General features: G+C 41.7%; 1 protein-coding gene across 2 annotated transcripts in view; it reads left to right on the top strand.

Annotated features, from left to right (window-relative positions):
* The window catches only part of CRTC1 (CREB regulated transcription coactivator 1), a 248,706-nt gene that overhangs the window by 17,784 nt on the left and 205,119 nt on the right, over positions 1-25,803 (top strand). For both annotated transcript variants that reach the window (XM_069738947.1, XM_069738954.1), the window contains exon 2: positions 23,171-23,287. In XM_069738947.1, the coding sequence (XP_069595048.1) occupies positions 23,171-23,287 (117 nt within the window). The remainder of the gene's footprint in view (positions 1-23,170; positions 23,288-25,803) is intronic.

Below are 25,803 nucleotides of genomic sequence, written 5' to 3'. Positions count from 1 at the left end.
CAGGATGCAGTGCGAAATTATACAGATGACTTTGCGGTCTCGCGAGACCGCTAAGTCTTCTGGGTAATTTTGCAATGCATCGCCGGGAACGGAAGATGGCGACTGGCTCGGCGGACTACGGAAGGTGAGAATAGCAGGTTTTTTGTGTTTTTATTATTTTTAACATTACATTTTTTTACTATTGATGCCACATAGGCAGCATCAATAGTAAAAAGTTGGGGACACACATGGTTAATAGCAGCGGTTACGGAGTGCGTTCCCTGCGGCATAACGCGGTCCGTTACTGCCGGCATTAACCCTGTGTTAGCGGTGACCGGTGGGGAGTATGCGGGCGCCGGGCACTGACTTCGGGGAGTAAGGAGCGGCCATTTTCTTCCGGACTGTGCCCGTCGCTGATTGGTCGTGGCTGTTTTGCCACGACCAGTCAGCGACTTGGATTTCCATGACAGACAGAGACCTCAACCAATGAATATCCGTGACAGACAGAAAGACAGACAGACAGACGGAAGTGACCCTTAGACAATTATATCTATAATATAACGCTGGGAGCGTCACTCTGTCCAAAGCCTTTATAGACTGCGTAAGCGCCGGCGCAGTCTGGACCCCACAGAGTGACGCTCCCTGGAGATCGCGGTATTCGTAAGCACTGAACGCACACCGCGATCTCCAACGGAAAGGCAGGGACGTGGCAGGAGGGTAAGTATAGCTATATTCACCTGTCTGTCCCGTTCCAGCGCTGCGCGCCGCTCCATCTTCCAGGTCCTCTACCTGTGACGTTCACAGTTCAGAGGGCGCGATGACGCGCTTAATGCGCGCCGCCCTCTGACTGAACGGTCACAGCCAGAGGACCCGGAACACGGAGCGGCGCGCAGCGCTGGAACGGGACAGACAGGTGAATATAGCAAGTGCTGGGGGGCCTCAGCTAGTGGCGACTCCGGCACCTGACCCCCACAGCGCGCCGGTGTCCCCGCCTGCTCAGGCCCCCCAGCACTCGGCGCCCAGCGACGATAGGTGAGTATGTTATTTTTTTTTTAATATATCGCAGCAGCATACGGGGCATATACTATGGAGCATCTTATGGGGCCATCAACCATAATGGAGCAGTGTACGGGGGCATATAATATGGAGCATCTTATGGGGGCCATAAACCTTTATGGAGTAGCGTATGGGGCATATGGATGGGAGCAGCACATGACAGAACAGTGGCGCAGGATGGGTGCAGCACATGTCAGAATGGGGGCGCAGGATGGGAGCAGCACATGTCAGAATGGGGGCGCAGGATGGGAGCAGCACATGACAGAATGGGGGCGCAGGATGGGTGCAGCACATGACAGGATGGGGACGCAGGATGGAGCAGCATATGACAGGATGGGGGCGCAGGATGGAGCAGCTCATGACAGGATGGGGACGCAGGATGGAGCAGCACATGACAGGATGGGGACGCAGGATGGAGCAGCACATGACAGGATGGGGATGCAGGATGGAGCAGCACATGACAGGATGGGGACGCAGGATGGAGCAGCACATACCAGGATTGAGACCATATACCAATATAAATGCTCGCCACCCGGGTTCAATAGCTGGTAGTAGATATATTGTGCCTTGCGAAAGTATTCGGCTCCCTGGAACTTTTCAGCCTTTTCCCACATATCATGTATCAAACATAATACAATGTTAATTTTCGGTGAAGAATCAACAACACGTGGAACACAATTGTGTATGTATGTGTATATATATATATATATTATATACACAGTACAGATCAAACGTTTGGACACACCTTCTCATTTAACCCCTTTCTGACCTCGGACGGGATAGTGCGTCCGAGGTCAGAACCCCCACTTTGATGCGGGCTCCGGCGGTGAGCCCGCATCAAAGAAGGGAAATGTCAGCTGTTTTGAAATCGCGGCATATAACCGGCGCTTCCGGCCGGGCGGCCGGAAATGAGCGCATCAGTATGCGCAGTATGAAAAAAAAAATAAAACAATATAAAAGTTCAAATCATCCCCTTTTCGCCCCATTCAAAAAAAATATAAAAATCAAACCTACACATTTGGTATCGCCACGTTCAGAATCGCCCAATCTATCAATAAAAAGAATTAACCTGATTGCTAAACGGCGTAGCGGGAAAAAAATTCCAAACTCCAGAATTACTTTTTTTGGTCGCCGCGACATTGCATTAAAATGCAATAACGGGCGATTAAAAGAATGTATCTGCACCGAAATGGTATCATTAACCCCCTTCTGCCATCGGACTTACTATTCCGTCCATGTGGGGTGGGCCCTAATTCCCAAGGACGGAATAGTACATCCAGCGCGATCGGCCGCGCTCACGGGGGGAGCGCGGCCGGGTGTCAGCTGCCTATCCGGTCAGCTGCCTATCGGGTGTCAGCTGATATCCGGTGCGATGTGCCAGGAGCGGTCACGGACCGCCCCCGGCACATTAACCCCCGGCACACCGCGATCAAACATGATCGCGATGTGCTGGCAGTATAGGGAAGCATCGCGCAGGGAGGGGACTCCCTACGGGCTTCCCTGAGACCCCCGCAGCAACGCGATGTGATCGCGTTGCTGCGAGGGTCTCCCTACCTCCCTCCCTGCTACAGGCCCGGATCCAAGATGGTCGCGGCATCCGGGTCCTGCAGGGAGGGAGATGATTACCAAGTGCCTGCACAGAGCAGGCGCTTGGTAAGCCTGCAGCACTGTAAGTCAGATCACTGATTTGACAGAGTGCTGTGCAAACTGTCAGATCAGTGATCTGTGATGTCCCCCCCCTGGGACAAAGTAAAAAAGTTAAAAAAAAAATTCCCACATGTGTTAAAAAAAAAAAAAAAATTCCTAAATAAAGAAAAAAAAAATTATTCCCATAAATACATTTCTTTATCTAAATAAAAAAAAAAACAATAAAAGTACACATATTTTGTATTGCCTCGTCCGTAACGGCCCGACCCATAAAACTGTCCCACTAGTTAACCCCTTCAGTAAACACCGTAAGAAAAAAAAAAAAGAGGCAAAAAAACCCCTTTATTATCATACCACCGAACAAAAAGTGGAATAACACGCGATCAAAAAGACAGCTATAAATAACCATGGTACCACTGAAAACGTCATCTTGTCCCCCAAAAAACGAGCCGCCATACAGCATCATCAGCAATAAAATAAAAGTTATAGACCTCAGAATAAAGCGATGCAAAAATAATTATTTTTTTTATAATATAGTTTTTATCGTATGAAAGCGCCAAAACATAAAAAAATGATATAAATGAGGTATCGCTGTAATCGGACTGACCCGAAGAATAAAACTGCTTTATCAATTTTACCAAACGCGGAACGGTATAAACGCCTCCCCCAAAAGAAATTCATGAATAGCTGGTTTTTGGTCATTCTGCCTCAGAAAAATCAGAATTAAAAGCGATCAAAAAATGCCACGTGCCCGAAAATGTTACCAATAAAAACGTCAACTCGTTCCCGCAAAAAAAAAAAAAACCTCACATGACTCTGTAGACTCAAATATGGAAAAATTATAGCTCTCAAAATATGGTAACGCAAAAAATATTTTTTGCAATAAAAAGCGTCTTTCAGAGTGTGACGGCTGCCAATCATAAAAATCCGCCATAAAAGTAAATCAAACCCCCCTTCATCACCCCCTTAGTTAGGGAAAAATTAAAAAATTAAAAAAATGTATTTATTTCCATTTTCCCATTAGGGTTGGGGCTAGGGTTAGGGTTAATGCTACAGTTAGGGTTTGGATTACATTTACGGTTGGGATTAGGGTTAGGGGTGTATCTGGGTTAGAGGTGTGGTTAGGGTTACCATTGGGATTAGGGTTAGGGGTGTGTTTTGGATTAGGGTTTCAGTTATAATTGAGGGGTTTCCACTGTTTAGGCACATCAGGGGCTCTCCAAACGCGACATGGCGTCCGATTTCAACTCCCGCCAATTGTGCGTTGAAAAAGTAAAACAGTGCTTCTTCCCTTCCGAGCTCTCCTGTGTGCCCAACCAGGGGTTTACCCCAACATATGGGGTATCATCGTACTCAGGACAAATTGGACAACAGCTTTTGGGGTCCAATTTCTCCTGTTACCCTTGGGAAAATACAAAACTGGGGGCTAAAAAATAATTTTTGTGGGAAAAAAAAAGTTTTTTTATTTTCACGGCTCTGCGTTATAAACTGTAGTGAAACACTTGGGGGTTCAAAGTTCTCACAAGACATCTAGATAAGTTCCTTGGGGGGTCTAGTTTCCAATATGGGGTCACTTGTGGGGGGTTTCTACTGTTTAGGTACATTAGGGGCTCTGCAAACGCAATGTGACGCCTGCAGACCATTCCATCTAAGTCTGCATTCCAAATGATGCTCCTTCCCTTCCGAGCTCTGCCATGCGCTCAAATGGTGGTCCCCCCCCCCCCCCACATATCGGGTATCAGCGTACTCAACACAAATTGGACAACAACTTTTGGGGTCCAATTTCTCCTGTAACCCTCGGGAACATACAAAACTGGAGGCTAAAAAATAATTTTTGTGGGAAAAAATTTGTTTTACTTTTACGGTTCTGCATTATAAACTTCTGTGAAGCACTTGGTGGGTCAAAGTGCTCACCACACCTCTACATAAGTTCCTTAGGGGGTCTACTTTCCAAAATGGTGTAACTTGTGGGGGATTTCAATGTTTAGGCACATCAGTGGCTCTCCAAACGCAACATGGCGTCCCATCTCAATTCCTGTCAATTTTGCATTGAAAAGTCAAACGGCGCTCCTTCCCTTCCGAGCTCTCCCATTCGCCCAAACAGTGGTTTACCCCCACATATGGGGTATCGGCGTACTCAGGACATATTGTACAACAACTTTTGGGGTCCATTTTCTCCTGTTACTTTTGGTAAAATAAAACAAATTGGAGCTGAAGTAAATTTTTTGTGAAAAAAAAAGTTAAATGCTCATTTTTATTTAAACATTACAAAAAATCATGTGAAACACCTGAAGGGTTAATAAACTTCTTGAATGTGGTTTTGAGCACTTTGAGGGGTGCAGTTTTTAGAATGGTTTCACACTTGGGTATTTTCTATCATATAGACCCCTCAAAATGACTTCAAATGAGATGTGGTCCCTAAAAAAAAAAAAATGGTTTTGTAAAAATTAGAAATTGCTGGTCAAATTTTAACACTTATAACTCCCTAACAAAAAAAAAAATTGGTTCCAAAATTGTGCTGATGTAAAGTAGACATGTGGAAAATGTTACTTATTAAGTATTTTGTGTGACATATCTCTGTGATTTAATTGCATAAAAATTCAAAGTTGGAAAATTGCGAAATTTTCAACATTTTTGCCAAATTTCCGTTTTTTTCACAAATAAACGCAGTGAATATAGAAGACATTTTACCACTATCATGAAATACAATATGTCACGAGAAAACAATGTCAGAATCACTGGGATTCGTTGAAGCGTTCCAGAGTTATAACCTTATAAAGGGACAGTGGTCAGAATTGTAAAAATTGGCCTGGTCATTAACGTGCAAACCACCCTTGGGGGTAAAGGGGTTAAGGGTAGGTTAATTTTAACATTGAGAGATAGAATATCAAAAATAAAATCCAGAAAATCACAGTGTATAAATTAAATACATTTATTTGCATTTTGCAGTGATTCGAAAATAAGTATTTGATTCCTCTGGCAAACTAGACTTAATACTTGGTGGCAAAACCCTTGTTGGCAAGCACAAAAGTCAGACTTTTTTGTTATTGATGATGAGGTTTGCGCACATGTCAGGAGGAATTTTGGTCCACTCCTCTTTACAGATCATCTCTAAATCATTAAGGCTTTGAGGCTGTCGCTTGGCAACTCGGAGCTTCAACTCCCTCCATACATTTTCTATGGGATTAAGATCAGGAGACTGGCTAGGCCACTGCATGACCTTAATGTGCTTCTTTTTGAGCCATTGCTTTGTTGCCTTGGCTGTGTGTTATGGGTCTTTGTCTTGCTGGAAGACCCAACCACGACCCATTTTTAATGTTCTGGCGGAGGGAAACAGGTTGTCATTAAGGATTTTACAGTACATGGCTCCATCCATTATCCCCTTGATGCGGTGAAGTAGTCCTGTGCCCTTAGCAGAGAAACACCCCTAAAACGTAATGCTTTCACCTCCATGCTTGACAGTGGGGATGGTGTTCTTTGGGTCATAGGCAACAGTTCTCATCCTCCAAACACGGCGAGTTGAGTTAATACCAAAGAGCTCAATTTTTGTCTCATCTGACCACAGCACCTTCTCCCAATCACTCACAGAATTCAGATGGGCCTGCACATGTGCCTTCTTGAGAAGGGGGACCTTGCGGGCACTGCAGGATTTTAAACCTTTATGGCATAAATGTGCTACCAATGGTTTTCTTCGTGACTGTGGTCCTAGCTGCCTTGAGATCATTAACAAGTTTCTCCCGTGTAGTTTTATGCTGATCTCTCACCTTCCTTATGATCAAGGATACCCCACGAGGTGAGATTTTGCATGGTGCCCCAGGTAGATGTCGATTAAGTCATTTTGTATTTCTTCAATTTTCTTACTATTGCACCAACAGTTGTCTCCTTCTCACTCAGCATCTTATTTATGGTTTTGTAGCCCATTCCAGTTTTGTGCAGGTCTATGATCTTGTCCCTGACATCCTAATAAAGCTCTTTGGTCTTGCCTATGTTGTAGAGGTTAGAGTCTGACTGATTGAGTCTGTGGACAGGAGACTCTTATAAAGGTGACTATGTAAGAGAGCTGTCTTTAATGCATGTAACAAATTAATTAGGAGTGTCTAACTGGTCTGTAGGAGCCAGAAATTTTAATGTTTCGAAGGGGATCAAAAACTTACTTCTCACTGCAAAATGCAAATTTATATCAATGTGATTTTCTGGACTCAACCATGCAGCCCAGTCTTGAAACGGCCACACCGCTAGTTTTCAGATAGTCCTGTATTTCACCTGTCATTTGTGGTTTTTTCTTTGCATCCCGAAGAAAGCAAAAATTCTGCCAGGGTATGTAAACTTTTGAGCACAACTGTACTCCATATACAGAGCATAATCCCTCAGATGACCCCATTTTGGAAATTATACCCCTTTAGGAATCTTATCTATAGGTGTAGTGGAAGATTTTGACTCATCGTTGTTTTCCAGAAACAAGCAGCAGTGGAATTTGCTGAGTGAAAATTGCAAACTGCCATTGCAGTCACCAGTAGGTTGTGATACCCAGCTCATGCTTCTGGAGACATGCACCTGTAAATTAGGTGGGCTGTTATCATTACAAAAATGCCAAGCTTGGTTGCTAAATGTGGTTTAGGCACACTGAGGTGTTCAGATGGGAAGGGGGGGCATTTGGATTTGGGAGTGCAGAATTTCTTTTGGGGGGCAAGAAACCATTTTGCTTTTCGAGATCCTTTGTACTACCAGTAACGTGGAAACCCCCTATATTTCCATTAATAAATGATGGACTTGAGTGGGATTTGTGGATTGAGTTGAAGCTTTTGTAAGCAACATTTTACATAACATTTGGGATCACATGTATCCTGCACTGTACGCTGATCATTTACATCGGGGTTTACATCTAAATCTTGGAGTGATGTGATTCAGATGAAACTCCCAAGAGATCCATTCACTATAATGAGGCAGCAGAGTTACTCTAGACTCAGTCTGGCCTTTGTTCAGCTTCGTCCTTCTTTTCAGAAGTGCACAAAATTTTATGGATGCCTAAAATAACGGACACCTCCAGATCACAGGCCAGACAGTGTCCAAAAGTGCCTCCATTTGCCTCCGTACAGAGAATCTTCCACCTTGGATTCCGTCTGAATCATGTATTTCGGAGATTTACACAGAAACTCCGATGTAAGGGCTCAGCGTAGTGCTCAGGATAAATGTGAGCCGAGCCTTACAGTGATCTTTGGGATGCAGAATGATCAAATCAACAGCGGGTGAAGAATTGGTTTTAGTTTTTACGCCATTCCTTTGTACGGTAAAAGTGATTAGATGACTATATTCTTCGGATTGGTGTGATTACAGCGATACTAGATTGATTTTTTTTTTTTTTTCTGTGTGGCTTCTGTCACGCGCTAAGTCTATGTGTGCATGTTGAGTATTTGCTTGCAGAAATTTCTGCAAGGTTACTAGATCTTTTGGCAGGAATAATGCTGCTGCAAAAACGTGCCTTATTGCCCCATTTTTTATGCATTTTTACAGCGTTATTATACAGCAATGAAGGCTTTTTTGAGCTAAATAAAGATATTTAAAAATAAAATTTTTGTGAGGTTAAATTATTGGTTCAGCACCATCTTTTTCATGCTGATGCTGTAGCATCAGAGTAATGGGATTAGGGCTTTGTGTCAGCAGATGTCATTGACAACTAGCTTAGGTTTAGTAATGAAAAAGTGGCAGCCGGACACCCTCATTACTAAGTTGATAAGTGTACACACACACACACACACACACACACACACACACACACACACACACCAGCCTATGTAGGAGCGTTAACAGAATGAAGGTACATAGGCTGTAACCAAACAGCAACTGTTTGCTTGGCCTTAACTGGCTAGTTTACAGGGGGACCCCAGAAAAAAAATTGACATAGGTCCCCCTATAAAATCTAACCAGGAAAGGCTAGGCAGACAGCTGATGGCCAATATTAATAGCCTAGGAAGGGGCCACAGATATTGGCCACCTGTCAGACTAAGAACATTATCTCTCAGCCGCCCCAGAAAATGTACGTATATAAGATGCGCCAAATCTGGCGCTTAGCCTCGCACTTCCCACTTACCCTGTAGCGGTGGCAAGTGGGGTTTATATTTGTGGGGTTGTTGTCACCTTTGTATTGTCAGTTGACATCAAGCCCACAGGTTAGTAATGGAGAGGCATCTATAAGACACATACCCACTAGTATCCTCATAGTGATATTGTATAAAAAAACACACACCCAGAATAAAGTCCTTTATTTTTAAATAATGACAGACTGCTTTATTGAATCTTAATAAAACCATAGTCGCCGAATGCCCAATCCGCCGAAGCCAACATCTTCTGTAACAAAAATGAAATGATAAACCACTATATTCCTCACCTGTCCGCAGGGAAAATAATCCACAATCCATAATCCACTGATGTAACTGCTCTCAAAGTCAGCCGGCGATACACTGATAGGATGTAATTGCTCCCACAGTGAATCGTTGAGCTGCCATGAGAAAGTTCTCATGCAGCGGTGCCGTAAGTGAGAGCACCGAAGCTGATTAACGCTCTCTTGGCAGATCAGTGATACACTGAAGGAACGATTGATTACCTGCTGTCAGTGTATCGCTGGGTAGAGCGATCACATCTCCCGATGTGACTGTTCTACACGTGAGATCACTGTGGAACACTCGGGATTACGTGTACCACAGCTGACAGGTGAGTATTATGTTGGTTTATTTTTGAGACGAGGCCATCTGGGATCAGGTGTTAAGGTGAATATTTTTTTTTTTTTTTTTTATTTGAATATGTAATTTATTTATTTATTTATTTTTTAAACTGAGCAGAGGAGCCGGCTGATGAGACTGTCTCCCAGACGTAGCCCGATGAGAGCAGTAGTGTCATTTGCCCACACCTGCTGACCTGTGGTAAGCTTTTTACTGCAGGTCACTGCTGTGGGTCACACTGTGCCTCAAAGGTACGGTAGTTTTCAACCTCATATGGCGTGTCGGCGAACTCGGGAGAAATTGCAAAACAAATTTTGGGGTCCATTTTCTACTGTTACCCTTGTGAAAATACTAAATTTGGAGCTAAAGTTTTTTTGCAGGAAAAATGTGGTGTTTTTTTTTAACAACTTTTTTTTACTTTTTATTTTCACGGCTTAACGGTTATAAACTTACGTGAAGCACCTGGGGGTTCAAGGTGTTCAATACACATCTTTATAAGTTCCCAAAAGGGTCTAGTGTCCAAAATGTCACTTGTGGATGGTTTCCACTATTTAGGCACATCAGGGGCTCTGCAAACACGAAATGTCATCCCCTAATTACCCCAGCAAATTTTGCATTCAAAAAGTCAACTGGCTCTCCTTCCCTTCCAAGCCCTGCCGTGAGCCCAAACAGATGTTTTCCGCCACATATTGGGTATCTACTCAGGAGAAATTGCACAACAAATTGTATGGAGCAATTTCTCCTTTTACCCTTATGAAAATGCAATATTTGGAGCTAAAATAGATTTGTCTGAGAAAAATTTGTTTATTTTTATTTACACGACTCTATGTTGTAAACTTCTGTGAAGCATCTGTGCGTTCATGGTGCTCAATACACGACTAGATAAGTTCCCTGAGGTATCTAGTTTCCAAAATGGTGTCACTCCGGGGGAGTTTCCACTGTTTCGGCACATCAGGGGCTCTCCAAACATGACATGGTGTCCGCTAATTGTGCCAGCAAATTTTTACATTCAAAAAGTGAAATGGTGCTCCTTCCCTTCTGAGCCCTGCCGTGTGCCCGAACAGTAGATTTCCCCCACATTTGGGGTATCTGCATGCTCAGGAGAAATAACACAACAAATTTTATGGTCCATTATCTCATGTTAAAGGGAACTTGTCACTCCCCCAGGCGTTTGTAACTAATTTTGCCATCTTGTGCAGCACTGATGCTGCATTCTGACAAGGTGGCTCTTTTAGTTTGTGTCCCTGGCACTGCTGAAATAATCGTTTTTGAAATTTGTCCCTCATACCTCGAAATCGCCAGGGAGGCAAGTCTTTCCCCCCTAATCCAGACACCTCCCAAGTCGTCACTCATGGCCTCTGCACGCCGGGTGAAGCCTCCTCTTCCTTTATTAGCGTCCCCGGCGCTTGCTCTGTAACTTCGAAGGGCAGCGCAACTGCGCATGCCCCCCAAAAAATAACAGTGCAGGCGCCGGGAATGCTAATGAAGGAAGAGGAGGCTTCGCCCGGCGTGCAGAGGCCATGAGTGACGGCTAGGAGGCGTCTGGATTAGGGGGGGAAAGACTTGCCTCCCTGGCGATTTCGAGGTATTGGGGACAAATTTCAAAAACGATTATTTCAGCAGTCCCAGGGACCCGAACTAAAAGAGCCACCTTGTCAGAATGCAGCATCAGTGCTGCACAAGATGGCTTTTAGTTACAAACGCCTGGGGGGTGACAGGTTCCCTTTAACCTTGCAAAAGTAAAAAAAATATAATAAAAAAAAAAGTCTAAAGGAAAATTTTTGTGACCAAAAAGTAAATGTTTAGTTTTTCCTTCCACATTCCAAAAATTCCTGTGAAGCACCTGAAGGGGTTAATAAACTTCTTGATTGTGGTTTTGAGTACCTTGAGGGGTGCAGTTTTTAGAATGTGGTCACCTTTAGGTATTTTCTGTTATGTAGGCCCCTCAGTCACTTCAAATGTGATATGGTCCCTAGAAAAAAAAATATGGTTTTGCAAATTTTGTTGTAAAATGAGAAATCACTGGTCAACTTTTAACCCTTATATCTTCCTAACTAAGGCTGTGTGCACACGTAGCAGATTTTTCGCGGTTTTTCGCAATAAAAACGCTATAAAACCGTGAAAAAAGCACTCACATTAAGCATCCTATTTAATAGAATGCAATCCGCATTCCTGCATGGGGCTATGCCCACCATGCGGGAAGTAAGCAGATCATGTGCGGTTGGTACCCAGGGTGGAGGAGAGGAGACTTTCCTCCACGGACTGGGCACCATGTAATTGGTAAAAAAAAAAAAAAAAAAAAAAAGAATTAAAATAAAAAATCGTGATATACTCACCTTCTGATGGCCCTGGAGTCCTCCCGCCTCTCAGCGGTGCACGCGGACGCTTCCGTTCCTATAGATGGTGTGTGTGAAGGACCTGCAATGACATTTGACCGCGACGTCATCGAAGGTCCAGCACACACACCATCTATAGGAACGGTAGCCGCTGAGGAGATCGGGACGTCAGTAGGTGAGTATAACCATTTTTTAAAGTATTTTTAACATTCTATCTTTTACTATTGATGGGGCATAGGCAGCATCAATAGTAAAAAGTTGGTCACACTTGTCAAACACTGTTTGACAAGTGACCAACCTGTCAATTAGTTTTCCAAGCGATGCTACAGATCGCTTGGAAAACGCTTGCATTCTGCAAGCTAATTACGCTTGTAAAACGCTAGTTTTCTGCGGGAATATGCATGCCAATTCCGCATGCGATACACCCGCGGCAGGAGTTGCAGAATTGCCGCGGAAATTTCCGCGGCAATTCTGCAACGTGTGCACTTAGCCTAAAAATAATGTTAAAACAATTGTGCTGATATAAAGTAGACATGTGGGAACTGTTATTTATTAACTATTTTGTGCGATATGACACTGCTTTAACCCCTTCACCCCAAAGCCTGTTTTCACCTAAGTGACAGGGCCAATTTTTACAATTCTGACCACTGTCACTTTATGAGGTCATAACTCTGAAACGCTTCAACGGATCCTGGTGATTCTGACATTGTTTTCTCGTGACATATCGTACTTCATGATAGTGGTAAAACTTCTTCGATACGACTTGCATTTATTTGTGAAAAAAACAAAAATTTGTCGGAAATTATGAAAATTTAGCAATTTTCAAACTCTTAGTTTTTATGCCCTTAAATTAGAGAGTTATATCACATAATATAGTTAATAAACAACATTTCCCACATGTCTGCTTTACATCAGCACAATTTTGGAAACATAATTTTTTTTTGTTAGGACGTTATAAGGGTTAAAAGTTGACCAGCGATTTCTCATTTTTGCAACAAAATTTACAAAACCATTTTTTTACGGACCACCTCACACTTGAAGTGACTTTGAGGGGTCTATATGACAGAAAATGCCCAAAAGTGACACCATTCTAAAAACTGCACCCCTCAAGGTACTCAAAACCACATTCAAAAAGTTTATTAACCCTTCAGGTGCTTCACAGGAATTTTTTGAATGTTTAAAAAAATTGAACATTTAACTTTTTTTTCACAAAATTTTTACTTCAGGTCCAATTTGTTTCATTTTACCAAGGGTAACAGGAGAAATTGGACCACAAAAGACGTTGTACAATTTGTCCTGAGTACGCTGATACCCCATATGTGGGGGTAAACCACTGTTTGGGCACATGGCAGAGCTCGGAAGGGAAGGAGCGCCATTTGACTTTTCAATGCGAGATTTGCTGGAATTGAGATCGGAGCCCATGTCACGATTGGAGAGCCCCTGATGTGCCTAAACAGTGGAAACCCCCACAAGTGACACCATTTTGGAAAGTAGACCCCCTAAGGAACTAATCTAGATGTGTGGTGAGCACTTTGAACCTCCAAGTGCTTCACAGAAGTTTATAATGTAGAGCCGTAAAAAAAAAATTATATTTAATTTTCACAAAAAATGATCTTTTTGCCCCAAATTTTTTATTTTCCCAAGGGTAAAAGGATAAATTGGACCCCAAAAGTTGTTTTGCAATTTGTCCTGAGTACGTCGATACTTCATATATAGGGATAAACCACTGTTTGAGCGCATGGCAGAGCTCGGAAGGGAAGGAGCGCCATTTGACTTTTCAATGCAAAATTGGCTGGAATTGAGATCGGACGCCATGTCGCATTTGGAGAGCCCCTGACGTGCCTTAACAGTGGAAACCCCCCACAAGTGACCCCATTTTGGAAAGAAGACCCCCTAAGGAACTTATCTAGATGTGTGGTGAGCACTTTTAACCCCCAATTGTTTCACTAAAGTTTAGAATGTAGCATTGTGAAAATTAAAAAATCATTTTTTCTTTCCACAAAATGATGTTTTAGCCCGCAATTTTTTTTTCTCCCAAGGGTAACAGGAGATAGTGGACCACAAATGTTATTGTCCAATTTGTCCTGAGTACGCTGATACCCCACATGTGGGGGGGAACCACCGTTTGAGTGCATGGCAGAGCTCGGAAGGGAAGGAGCACCGTTTGAAATGCAGACTTAGATGGAATGGACTGCAGGTGTCATGTTGCATTTGCAGAGCCCCTGATGTACCTAAACAGTAGAAACTACCCACAAGTGACCCCATATTGGAAACTAGACCCCCCAAGGAACTTATCTAGATGTGTTGTGAGAGCTTTGAACCAACAAGTGTTTCACTACAGTTTATAACGCAGAGCCGTGAAAATAAAAAATATATATTTTTCCACGAAAATGATATTTTATCCCCTATGCTTTCATTTTCCCAAGGGTAACAGGACAAATTGGACCCCAAAAGTTGTTGTCCAACTTGTCCTGAGAACGCTGATACCCCATATGTTGGGGGGAACCACTGTTTGGGTGCACGGCAGAGCTCGGAAGGGAAGGAGCGCCATTTGAAATGCAGACTTAGATGGATTGGTCTGCAGGCGTCATGTTGCATTTGCAGAGCCCCTGATGTACCTAAACAGTAGAAACCCCCCACAAGTGACCCCATATTGGAAACTAGACCCCCCAAGGAACTTATCTAGATGTGTTGTTAGAGCTTTGAACCAACAAGTGTTTCACTACAGTTTATAACGCAGAGCCGTGAAAATAAAAAATATATATTTTTCCACGAAAATGATATTTTATCCCCTATGCTTTCATTTTCCCAAGGGTAACAGGACAAATTGGACCCCAAAAGTTGTTGTCCAACTTGTCCTGAGAACGCTGATACCCCATATGTTGGGGGGAACCACTGTTTGGGTGCACGGCAGAGCTCGGAAGGGAAGGAGCGCCATTTGAAATGCAGACTTAGATGGATTGGTCTGCAGGCGTCATGTTGCATTTGCAGAGCCCCTGATGTACCTAAACAGTAGAAACCCCCCACAAGTGACCCCATATTGGAAACTAGACCCCCCAAGGAACTTATCTAGATGTGTTGTTAGAGCTTTGAACCAACAAGTGTTTCACTACAGTTTATAACGCAGAGCGGTGAAAATAAAAAATATATTTTTTTCCACGAAAATGATATTTTATCCCCTATGCTTTTATTTTCCCAAGGGTAACAGGACAAATTGGACCCCAAAAGTTGTTGTCCAACTTGTCCTGAGAACGCTGATACCCCATATGTTGGGGGGAACCACTGTTTGGGCACACAGGAAAACTCGGAAGGGAAGGATCCCTGTTTTACTTTTTCAAAGCAGAATTGGCTGGAATTGAGATCGGACGCCATGTCGCGTTTGGAGAGCCCCTGATGTGCCTAAACAGTGGAAACCCCCAATTATAACTGAAACCCTAACCCTAACCCTAGCCCTAACCCTAGCCCTAACCCTAATGGGAAAATGGAAATAAATACATTTTTTTACATTTTATTATTTTTCCCTAACTAAGGAGGTGATGAAGGGGGGTTTGATTTACTTTTATAGCGTTTTTTTGGCGGATTTTTATGATTGGCAGCTGTCACACACTAAAAGACGCTTTTTATTGCAAAAAATAGTTTTTGCATCACCACATTTTGAGAGCTATAATTTATCCATATTTTGGCCCACAGAGTCATATGAGGTCTTGTTTTTTGTGGGACGAGTTGATGTTTTTATTGGTAACATTTTCGGGCAGATGACATTTTTTGATCGCTTTTTATTCCGATTTTTGGGAGGCGGAATGAACAAAAACCAGCAATTCCTGAATTTCTTTTAGGGGGGGCGTTTATACCGTTCCACGTGTGGTAAAATGGATAAAGCAGTTTTATTCTTCGGGTCAGTACGATTACAGCGATACCTCATTTATGTAATTTTTTTATGTTTTGGCGCTTTTACACAATAAAAACTATTTTATATAAAAAAATAATTGTTTTTGCATCGCATTATTCTGAGAGCTATAACTTTTTTATTTTTCTGCTGATGATGCTGTATGGCGGCTTTTTTTTTGCGGGACAAGATGACGTTTTCAGCGGTACCATGGTTATTTATATCCGTCGTTTTGATCGCGTGTTATTCTACTTTTTGTTCGCCTGTATGATGATAAAGCGTTGTTTTTTTTTTTTTTTTGCGGTGTTCACTGAAGGGGTTAACTAGTGTGATAGTTTTATAGAGCGGGTCGTTACGGACGCGGCGATACCAAATATGTGTACATTTATTGTTTTTTTTTTTTTTTTACATAAATAAATGTATTTATTGGGAAATGTTTTTTTTTTTTTAATTTGGGGATTTTTTTAAATTTTTTTTTTACACATTCTATTTTTTTTTTTTTACTTTCTAACATTGTCCCAGGGTGGGACATCTCTGTATTAGATCAGATCGTTGATCTGACACTGTGCATAGCACACTGTCAGATCAACGATCTGACAGGCAGCTTAGCTGGCTTTCCAGCGCCTGCTCTTAGCAGGCGCCGGCTAGCCAGGTCACTTCATGACCCGGAAGGAGTCCGGCGGCCATCTTGGATCCGGGGACTCCTTCCGGGTCACCGGAGCAACGCGATCTCATTGCGTTGCTCCGGTGGGAGAGCGCAGGGAGCCCCCGTCCCTGCGCGATCCCCCTCTATGCCGCTGTCACTACTGACAGCGGCATCAGAGGGGTTAAATGCCCGCGATCGGCGATAGCGCCGATCGTGGGCATTGCTGCGGGGTGTCAGCTGTCATATACAGCTGACACCCGCACCCGATCACCGCGGCGCTCAGCGCGAGACCGCGGTGATCGGTGCGCCGTACTAGTACTGCTGCTGGCACTTATGCAGTGCCGGCAGCGCAGTACTAGTACGGCGGCTGGCGCGAAGGGGTTAAGGGCATAATAATTAAAAGTTTGAATATCGCAACATTTTCAAAAATTTTCTCCAAATTTCCGATTTTTTTTTTTTTTTCCCCCCACAAATAAATACAAGTCATATCAAAGAAAATTTACCACTGTTATGAAGCACATTATGTCATTAGAAGACGTTCTCAGTATCAGTGGGATGCATTGAATCATTCCAGAGTTATGACCTCATAAAGTGACAGTGGTCAAAATTGTAAAAATTGGCCTGGTCAGGGGGGTGATGGGGTTAAACCAGCAATTTGACTGGTTGCTTGTACTATATGCTTCAGTATTGCAGTATATTGTGTAAACACATGATCTCCAAAGAAGCTCATCCTTTGTCCTTCATAACAAGGTGGCAGCAAAGGTATCCTTTAGCCAAGTTCCTGGCTGCCACCGCTTTGTGGGGGGAGGAAGGCGAGTGCAGATGTGCACATCAACGAGTGTTTTGTTTAAATGCCACTATTTGAGATTGACAGCAACATTCAAATGGTCAACAGCGGCCAGAAGCAAGCTCGGATTCGGCTATTAGTGACAGATGTTGGTTATGTAACATGACTCATGAGTCTTCTTCACACTTGTGATCCCTGTCGAGGACGTACATACACACCTTTTTGTGCCAAATAGAGAGTCGATTTCGACTTGTAGGCTTCTTCCAATATGTGGCTCGAGACCCTTTTTCTCCTTAGCCCCTTTTACACATCAGTTTTTTGCCGTCAGTCACAATCCGTTGGCTCGACGGATTGACGTATCAGTCGCAGATTATGAAAAACTGATGCGACAGATCGGTTTTTTAGACAGATCCGACTAGCGGATCTGGCTAATTGGATCGGAGCATGCTCAGTTGAAAAAAAACAGAATCTGTCACCCATATGCTTCCACTCTAGCTAACGACGGACGACGACAAATCCGTCGCTGTCCGTTTTTTTGACGTACACAAAAAACGTTACTTTGTTGTCTCCAGCCGCCGGACAAACAATTTTTGACGGATCCGGCTAACAACAGATGAAACGCGAGGCCATCCGTCACAATCCGTTGCTAAGTCTATGAGAAAAAAAACTGATGCGGCGTCATCAGTCGCCAGATCTGTTTTTTTTTTGTTTTGTTTTTTTTTCAAAATTTGACAGATTGCAAATGATGGCAAAAAACTGATGTCTGAAAGGGGCCTCTCCTTGAAGAGGATATTTGACTAAAATCACAATGAGAAACATTTCATATTGTTCCCTGCCTGAGTGGAAAATTTAGGAAACAATCCTCCTTTTCACCGTTATCTGAAGCCAGGATCAAAGTTGTAAGTCGTTGCAGTCAGTTTTCAAAGTCATGACCCAATATTTAAGTTTTTGGCAGAGTTAAGATTTCTGATAACTTCTGGAATTTTACTATTGTATATATGAATTTACTTGAATTTTTTTTTATTCTAATTTTCCTGCCAAAGAGAATTCAATAAAGTTGAAGATGAACTTTTTGGGGGTACTAAAGCTTTGTAATTATGTAAAAAAATTCATTGAATTTGCCATTTGTATATACAAATGCATTGTACATAACTCATTTTATAACTTTAAAATGAATAAGATATTTACATACAACTATGGGGTACATATTTTACATAATGGACTGGTCATTTCATGTCAAGTGAAACAATGAATAATATTACCACTATATTTGTAATTGTTTTGAGAATGTCTTTGGTAATACTGTGTTAGAGGATGCAGAGTGTGGGAAAAAAAAGTTTTTTTTTTTTTTTTATTAATTTTCAAAGTTGTGAAAATTTTTCAATTTCTGTGTTGCATGCATTTTCGTGTTCTCATGACTCAGGCAAGAAAACAAGATGGAGATATGCGAAACGCACCATTAAAATAAGAACATTTCAGGCTTTCAACAGATGCGTCACAAGCTTATATTTAAGATTTTAATGTGGAATTAAACGCTAAATTTCAAAACCCATTTCTGAAAAATCAATATATAAATTTGCAAAAAAAAAAAAATCACATGTGCCTCCTATGCCCCTAGCAACATCTATTCCAAAATTCAAGTTGGGCTCTCAGTGGTATAATGCACAAAAAAATTTACAAAAAGAGAAAAAAAAAAAACACTATAAAAAGTATCAATTCGAAGATCTTGAATTCAAGTCTGTCTAGAAGTGAACGGTCTAGGTTTTCTAAGTAAAAAAAACCTCACTTTTTTTTTTTTTTTTTTTTAGATGCTTGTGCTTCCACTGCTTCGGAAGAATAGCTGGCTGGACTGTGAGATGAGTGTTATAAACACTCCAAGTGCTCTCCACCAATCTAGTCACATCTCCCAGTTCTGCCCAGTAACGGAGACAACCTGAGCAATAATTAAAGTTAAAATGGAACAAATGAGTACTGTATTTTCTGGCGTATAAGACTACTTTTTAACCCCTGAAAATCTTCTCAAAAGTCGGGTGTCGTCTTATAGGGCAGGTGTGGAGTAATTTGCGGTCGCCGCATATTGTGGGGGGAGCGACCCCAATGACGAGGTGAGGGGGCGCCTCACCGGGAAGGTGTAAGTGAAGCAGAGGCAGAGAAGGAGATAATAGGATACAAGGGCGAACCAGATGAGTGAAAGAGGAGTGTTTTTCTACGCACAGCACCGCTCTCTCTCTTTTTTAAATAACCCTGGCATCCCAGACGCTGACAGTTTGCTTCACTTACACCTTCCTGGTGAGGAGCTCCCTCACCTCGTCATCAGGACCACTCCCCCCCACTATATACTTCGACCGCAGATTGCTCCGCACCCACCCTATAAGACGACACCCGGCATATAACACAACCCCCGACTTTTGAGAAGATTTTATATTTTAACTGGAAAAGTTTGGGGTCGTCTTATACGCCCAGTCGTCTTATACGCCGGAAAATACGGTAAATACCTGAAGGAGAAAATTAAGAGTTTTACTGGTAGACGTGAAGTATTAGTTTAAATGGAATCTGTCACCTCATTTTGCCGCTATAAACTGCGGCCACGCCATCAGCGGCTTATCTACAGCATTCTGTAATGCTGTAGATAAGCCCCCCCGATGTAACCTAAAAGATAAGAAAAACAAATTAGATTATACTCACCAGGGTGCGGTGCGGTCCGATGGTCGTCGCGGTCCGGATCCGGCACCTCCCATCTTCATGCGATGACGTCCTCTTCCTTGCTTCTGTCGCGGCTCCTGCGCAGGCGTAATTCTCTGCCCTGTTGAGGGCAGAGCAAAGTACTGCAATGCGCAGGCGACGGGAAAGGTTAGAGAGGCCCTCAACAGGGCAAATCAGTCCACCTGCGCAGGAGCCGCAACAGATGCAAGGAAGAGGACATCATTGCATGAAGATGGGAGGCGCCGGACTTGGACCTGCGACGCCCATCGGACCGAACTGCCCGCCCATGTGAGTATAAAATAACTTGTTTTTCTTATCTTTCAGGATACATCGGGGTTTATCTACAGCATTACAGAATGCTGTAGATAAGCCCCTAATGGCGGTGGCCGCAGTTTGAGGTGACAGATTCCCTTTAAAAGCGAGAGGGGCAAAAGGAGAACCCATGTCCTGACATGCCTGGACCTTTGCCCTCTTGCCGAGTTAAACCAACAGTAGTCTCTACACCAGCATCAAGTGAGTCAGTGTACTACAACCTGGGTTGGTGTGTTCAGTTTCGGTGCATTTTATCTAATAGTTTAATGTTTTTCTTTTAGTATTAATACTGGCTTTAGTTAAAACTGTAACTGTTACTACACAGTGTAGAGTACTGAAAATCTCCATTTTTTTATTACTGTGTTAGAGCACAGGTTCCCAAGCTTTCTAACTTTGAGAGCCGCATGTCTTGTCCTAAACCAAAGCTAGATGAAGTATTAGATACATCTTTAGTGTTAAAAGTGAAAGATTTTTATAATAGTAATGAAGTCGGCCAACTCTCCGTATGGTAAACAGTACTGTACAGCCACATATGGTGTATTTCTATATTCAGCTGAAATTGTAGGACAAATTTTGTTGCCATTTTTATTCACTTCTTGTGTGAAAATCTTAAATCTGGGGCTAAAACAAATGTTTTGTGGTAAAAATGTAATTATTATTTCTTTACTGCCCAATGGTATAAAATTCTGTGATACACCATTGCTATCAATATGAGCACTACACCCCTAGATTAATTCATTGAGAAAGTGTAGTTTGTAAAATGGAGTGACTTATGGGGCATTCTACAGTCTTACACATCAGGGGCTCTCCCAGTGGGTCAGTAAACCCTCAAACCATAATATTAAAATCTGCAGTATAGTATGGCGCTCCTTCCCTTCTGAGCTTTGCACTGTGCCGCAAAAGTAGTTTTCACCCACACTTGGGGTATTGGCACACTCAGGAGAATTTGCACAACAAATTATGGGGTCCATTTTCTCCTGTTACCCTTGAAAAAATTAAAAAAATTGGTGCTAAAAGAAAAATTTTGCCGGAAAAATGTGGTGTTTTTTAAAATTTTCTTAGCTGTGTTATAAACTTCTGTAAAGCACCTGGTGGTTCAAGATGCTCACGAAGCATCTAGATAAGTTTCTTGAGGGTTCTAGTTTCTAAAATGGTATCACTTGTGGGGGGGTTTCCACTGTTAAGGCACAACAGGAGCTCTCCAAAAGTGGCATGGCATCTGCTCTGGATTCCAACCAATTTTGTGTTCAAAAAGTCAAACCTTTCTCCTTCCATTCCGGGTCTTGCTGTGCGCCCACAGTGGTCTTCCTCCACACTGGGGTATTGGCATACTCAGGAGAAATTGCGTAACAAATATTGTGGTTCATTTTCTCTTTATACCCTTGAGAAAATAAAAAAACAAATTATGTCCAAAGTAAAATTTTTGTGCAAAAAAAAAAAAAAGTTTTTCCTTCATTGCTTCAATTCTTGTGAAGCACCTGACTGGTTAATAAACTTTTTTAATGTGGTTTTCGAACACCTTTAGGGTATGTGCACACGTCAGGATTTTTTGCAGAAATTTCCTGAACAAAACCGGAGATTTTCTGCAGAAAATCCGCATGCGTTTTTCTCGCGGTTTTTGTGTTGATTTTTCGCATTTTTTCCCATAGCTTCCCAATGCATTAAATAGCGGGAAATCCGCAAAAAATCTGCAAAATTAATGAACATGCTGCGTATTTTTACGCAATGCGTTTTTATCGCGGAAAAATACGCAGCATGTGCACAAAAATTGCGGAATGCTTTCAAAATGATGGGATGCTTAATGTATGCTTTTTCTAAGCGTTTTTGCCGCGGAAAACCGCCGAAAAAAACACAAACGCGAAAAATCCGGAACGTGTGCACATACCCTTAGGCGTGCAGTTTTTAGAATGGTGTCACTTTTGGATTTTTTCTGTCATATAGGCACCGAAAGTTACTTCAAATGTGAGATTGTCCCTTAAAAAATGGTTTTGTAAATTGCTGGTCAACTTTTAACCCTTATAACTTACTAACAAAAAAAAAATTCTGTTTCAAATATTGTGCTGATATAAGTAGACATGTGGGAAATATTATTTATTAACTATTTTGTGTCACGTAGCGCTCTGATTTAGGGGCATAAAAGTTAAAGGATTGAAAATTGACATTTTTTCAACATTTTTACCAAATTTAAATTTTTTTCACAAATACAAGAAATTTTGAAGAAATTTTTCCACTATCATAAAGTACTGTATGTCACCAAAAAACAATCTCAGAATCCGTTGGATCCATTGAAGCGTTCAAGAGTTCTAACCACATAAAGTGACAGTGGTCAGATTTCAAAATTAAGCCCTGGTCATTAACCTACAAAGTGGCTTGGTCCTTAAGGGGTTAAATATTTAGTATTGCTTCTCTTACTTTAGTATTACATTTATGATTAGGATGAGACTTTATTTAGAAAATCACACTTAAAAATATGATCCCAAGGAGAGCCCAGCTTGAATCCTTGTACAAAATGTAACCAAGAAATCAGGTAACACGTGCCCTTTTTTGAAAATTTTATAACCTTGTTTTTTCAAAATTGCACATCAAAATTTTGAGTTTGACTTCTCAAAAAATATCAACATAATCTTGTGACTTATCAAATTAAAGCCTGTACCTTTCTAAACAGAACTATGCCTCTTTATCTTATTTCTAGCCTGGGATATGATACCAAATGTAACAGAATACAAGCCCAAAATTCAGACTTTTTTCAAACTTTAGAAATCTATTTAAAAAAAAAAATGAACTAATAAACAGGGCTGTGGAGTCGGTAAGCTAAACCTCCGACTCCGCAATTTCCATGACTCTGACTCCATCAAAATGGGCTCTGAGTCCGACTCCACAGCCCTGCTAATGAAGATAAAAATGCTAAGCTGTTTTTTTTTTTTTTTTTTTTTTTGTAATTCACTAAAGTAGCACTTAAAAAATAAATAAAAAAATGATCACTTGACATGGAATGACCCGTACGTACCCAAATAGGTTTTTTTGTTTAGGATTCAGTTGTAAAAAAAATAGCATTTGATTTAAATGCTCACTGCACTTTCAAGTGATGAATGTCACTTTTAGTTACAGCTACAGAAGACCCAATATTTGCAGTTGGGACAGAACCGTGGGCAGTTTTATGGAGGGTCTCTGCCAAACGTCAATCAGATTGGGAACAGTGCTATTGACCTGCCTTTTCAGGTAAGTATCTCCATCTGTGTGTCTGTCTGTCAGTGGAAAATTAGCTAGTGTTCTTGCTTTTGCGGAGTGTTATTATTCAAACTTAAATTGATGTCAATGTAACACTATCCAGTTATTTTCTGAAACTCCACAACAGTGGATAGTTTGTAATAGCAGATTGATTCTGATTGACACCTATCCTTGTATTCTAACTTTTACACCGAACGCAGCCAATCACACTTTGTGGGCATGGAAGCAGTACTCCACTGGACCAAATATTCAGAAAAGACCTTTACACATTAACATAAGTATTTTCTTTAAAAAAAAAAAAAAAAAAAAAAACACGCTTGGCTGCTTTTTTTTTTTAAACTATGATTAGTTCGTGCTGGGAAAATCTCTTGAGGGTAGAGTATTCCACATATTGATAGTACTTTTGGTAAAGAATCCCTGTGTATTAAGGACATAAACACCATAGGAGATGCTGTGGGCATATACGTAAGTATTGAATATGTTACCAGTTTACTAACTAAATATATATTTTTTTAAATAGCTATTGATAGAAAATTCTCACCAGATGTTGGTAACAATCCACACAGCCAAAATCAAACCATAGATGTCCATAAATTAAATTGTGTAATAATTAGAAATGACACAGGGAAAAAGTATTGGACAGGCTTGCTGAAATTTAATTAACTGCTTTTCAACATTGTCAGTAATAACACGTCCAAGCGCCCTGATACTTATTGATGATTGCAACCAGGTGTTAGCTGATTCTGACAGCTGATAACCAGCGCTAAGTGCCAGGCGTGGTCCTGCACCGCTCCAGGCACTTAAACCCCCTAAATGCTTTGATCGAATAAAGCGATGTAAAAACAATTTTTTCTATAAATCAGTTTTTGTGTAAAGGTGCCAAAACATAAAAAAAAATATAAATTGGCTATTTCTGTAATCGTATTCACTTGAAGAAATAAAGCTGTTTTATCAATTTTACCACACGTAGAATGACATACACACCCTATCCACCCCCCCCCCCCCCCAAGAAAAAAATTAAAAATAATGAATTGCTGTTTTTGTTCATTCTGCCTCCCAAAACAATCAGAATAGAAAGACCTCAAAAAATTTAATGTGTCTGAAAATGCTACCAATATAAACATCAACTCGTCCCACAAAAAACAAGCCCTCGCATGACTATGTGGGCCAAAATATGAAAAAATTATAGCTGCCAAATTCTGGTCATGCAAAAAACTAGTTTTTGCAATAAAAAGCGTCTTTTAGTGAGTGACAGCATCCAAACATAAAAACTCATATAAATCTGGTATTGCTGTAATCGCGCCAACCCGAAGAATAAAGTCGCCTAGTCACATATACCGTATTAGGAATGGTGTAAAAAATAAATGAAACCAATTCTACACCTGCTGTTTATTCTTTAATTCTGCCTCCCAAAGATCACAGTAAGGTTCAGCGCACATTTATCCTGCGCTCTGCGCTGAGCTCTTTCACTGGGGTTTCCGTGTAAATCTTTCAAATACGTGATTCAGACAGAACTCTCGACGGATGAGTCCCTATAACAAGGCAGATGGAGACACTGTGGACGCTGTCTGACCTGTGATCTGGCATTGCCCGTCTTTTTATGATTGCATAAAAGTGCCGTCGGCCACAGTTTTGTGCACTTCTAAAAAGGACACAGCTGAGTAACGGCCAGATGAAATCCAGACTAACTCTGCTGCCTCATTATAATGAATGAATCCCTCAGCGGTTTCATCTGAATCACATCACTCGGAGATTTAGATGGAAACCCCAAAGTAAGTGTTCAGCATAGAGCGCTGAATAAATGTGATCCCAAATATTATGTACAATGTTCCCAGTAAAAGCTTCAACTCGATCCACAAAAAAAGTCCCCACTCAGGTCTGTCATCTGATAATGAAAAATTAGGGGGCCTCCACGTTGCTTGTAGTACAAAGGCACTGGAAAAGCGAAATGGCTCCTCACCCTCTAACAGAAATTCAGCAAATTCACTTCTCCCAAATCCAAATGCCCAGTCCCTTCTGAACTCCACAGTGTACCTAAACCACGTGTAGCGTCCACGTTTGTTTCTGAAGCTATGAGGGCCGCCTAACTTACACGTGCATGTCTTCAGAAGCATGAGCTGGGCATAATATACTGATCACCACAGCCTACTTGTCACTGCAATGTCAGTTTGCAATTTTCACTCAGCAACGTTCATTGCTGCTTGTTTCTGGAAAATATCCATGGAGTTAAAATCTTCACTACACCTGTGTATAAATTCCCAAAGGGGTATCATTTCCAAAACATGGTCACTTGAGAAGAGATTCTGCTCTTCTAGCAATTAGGGGCTCTGTATATGGAGTCTGCAAACTGTTTTACGGTAGGTAAATCTGACCTCCAGGAGGCAAATAGTGCTCCGTTCCATCCGAGGTCTCCGTATGGCTAAGTAGTACTGTACAGCCGCATATGGGGTATTGCCACGTTCAGTAGAAATTGTGGGACATATTATGGTGCCAATTTTACCCACTTG

The sequence above is a fragment of the Ranitomeya imitator genome, chromosome 1, assembly GCF_032444005.1.
Source record: "Ranitomeya imitator isolate aRanImi1 chromosome 1, aRanImi1.pri, whole genome shotgun sequence".
Taxonomy (NCBI): Eukaryota; Metazoa; Chordata; class Amphibia; order Anura; family Dendrobatidae; genus Ranitomeya; species Ranitomeya imitator.
Note: the sequence above shows the minus strand (reverse complement) of the source record. Positions and strands in the feature narration are given on the sequence as shown.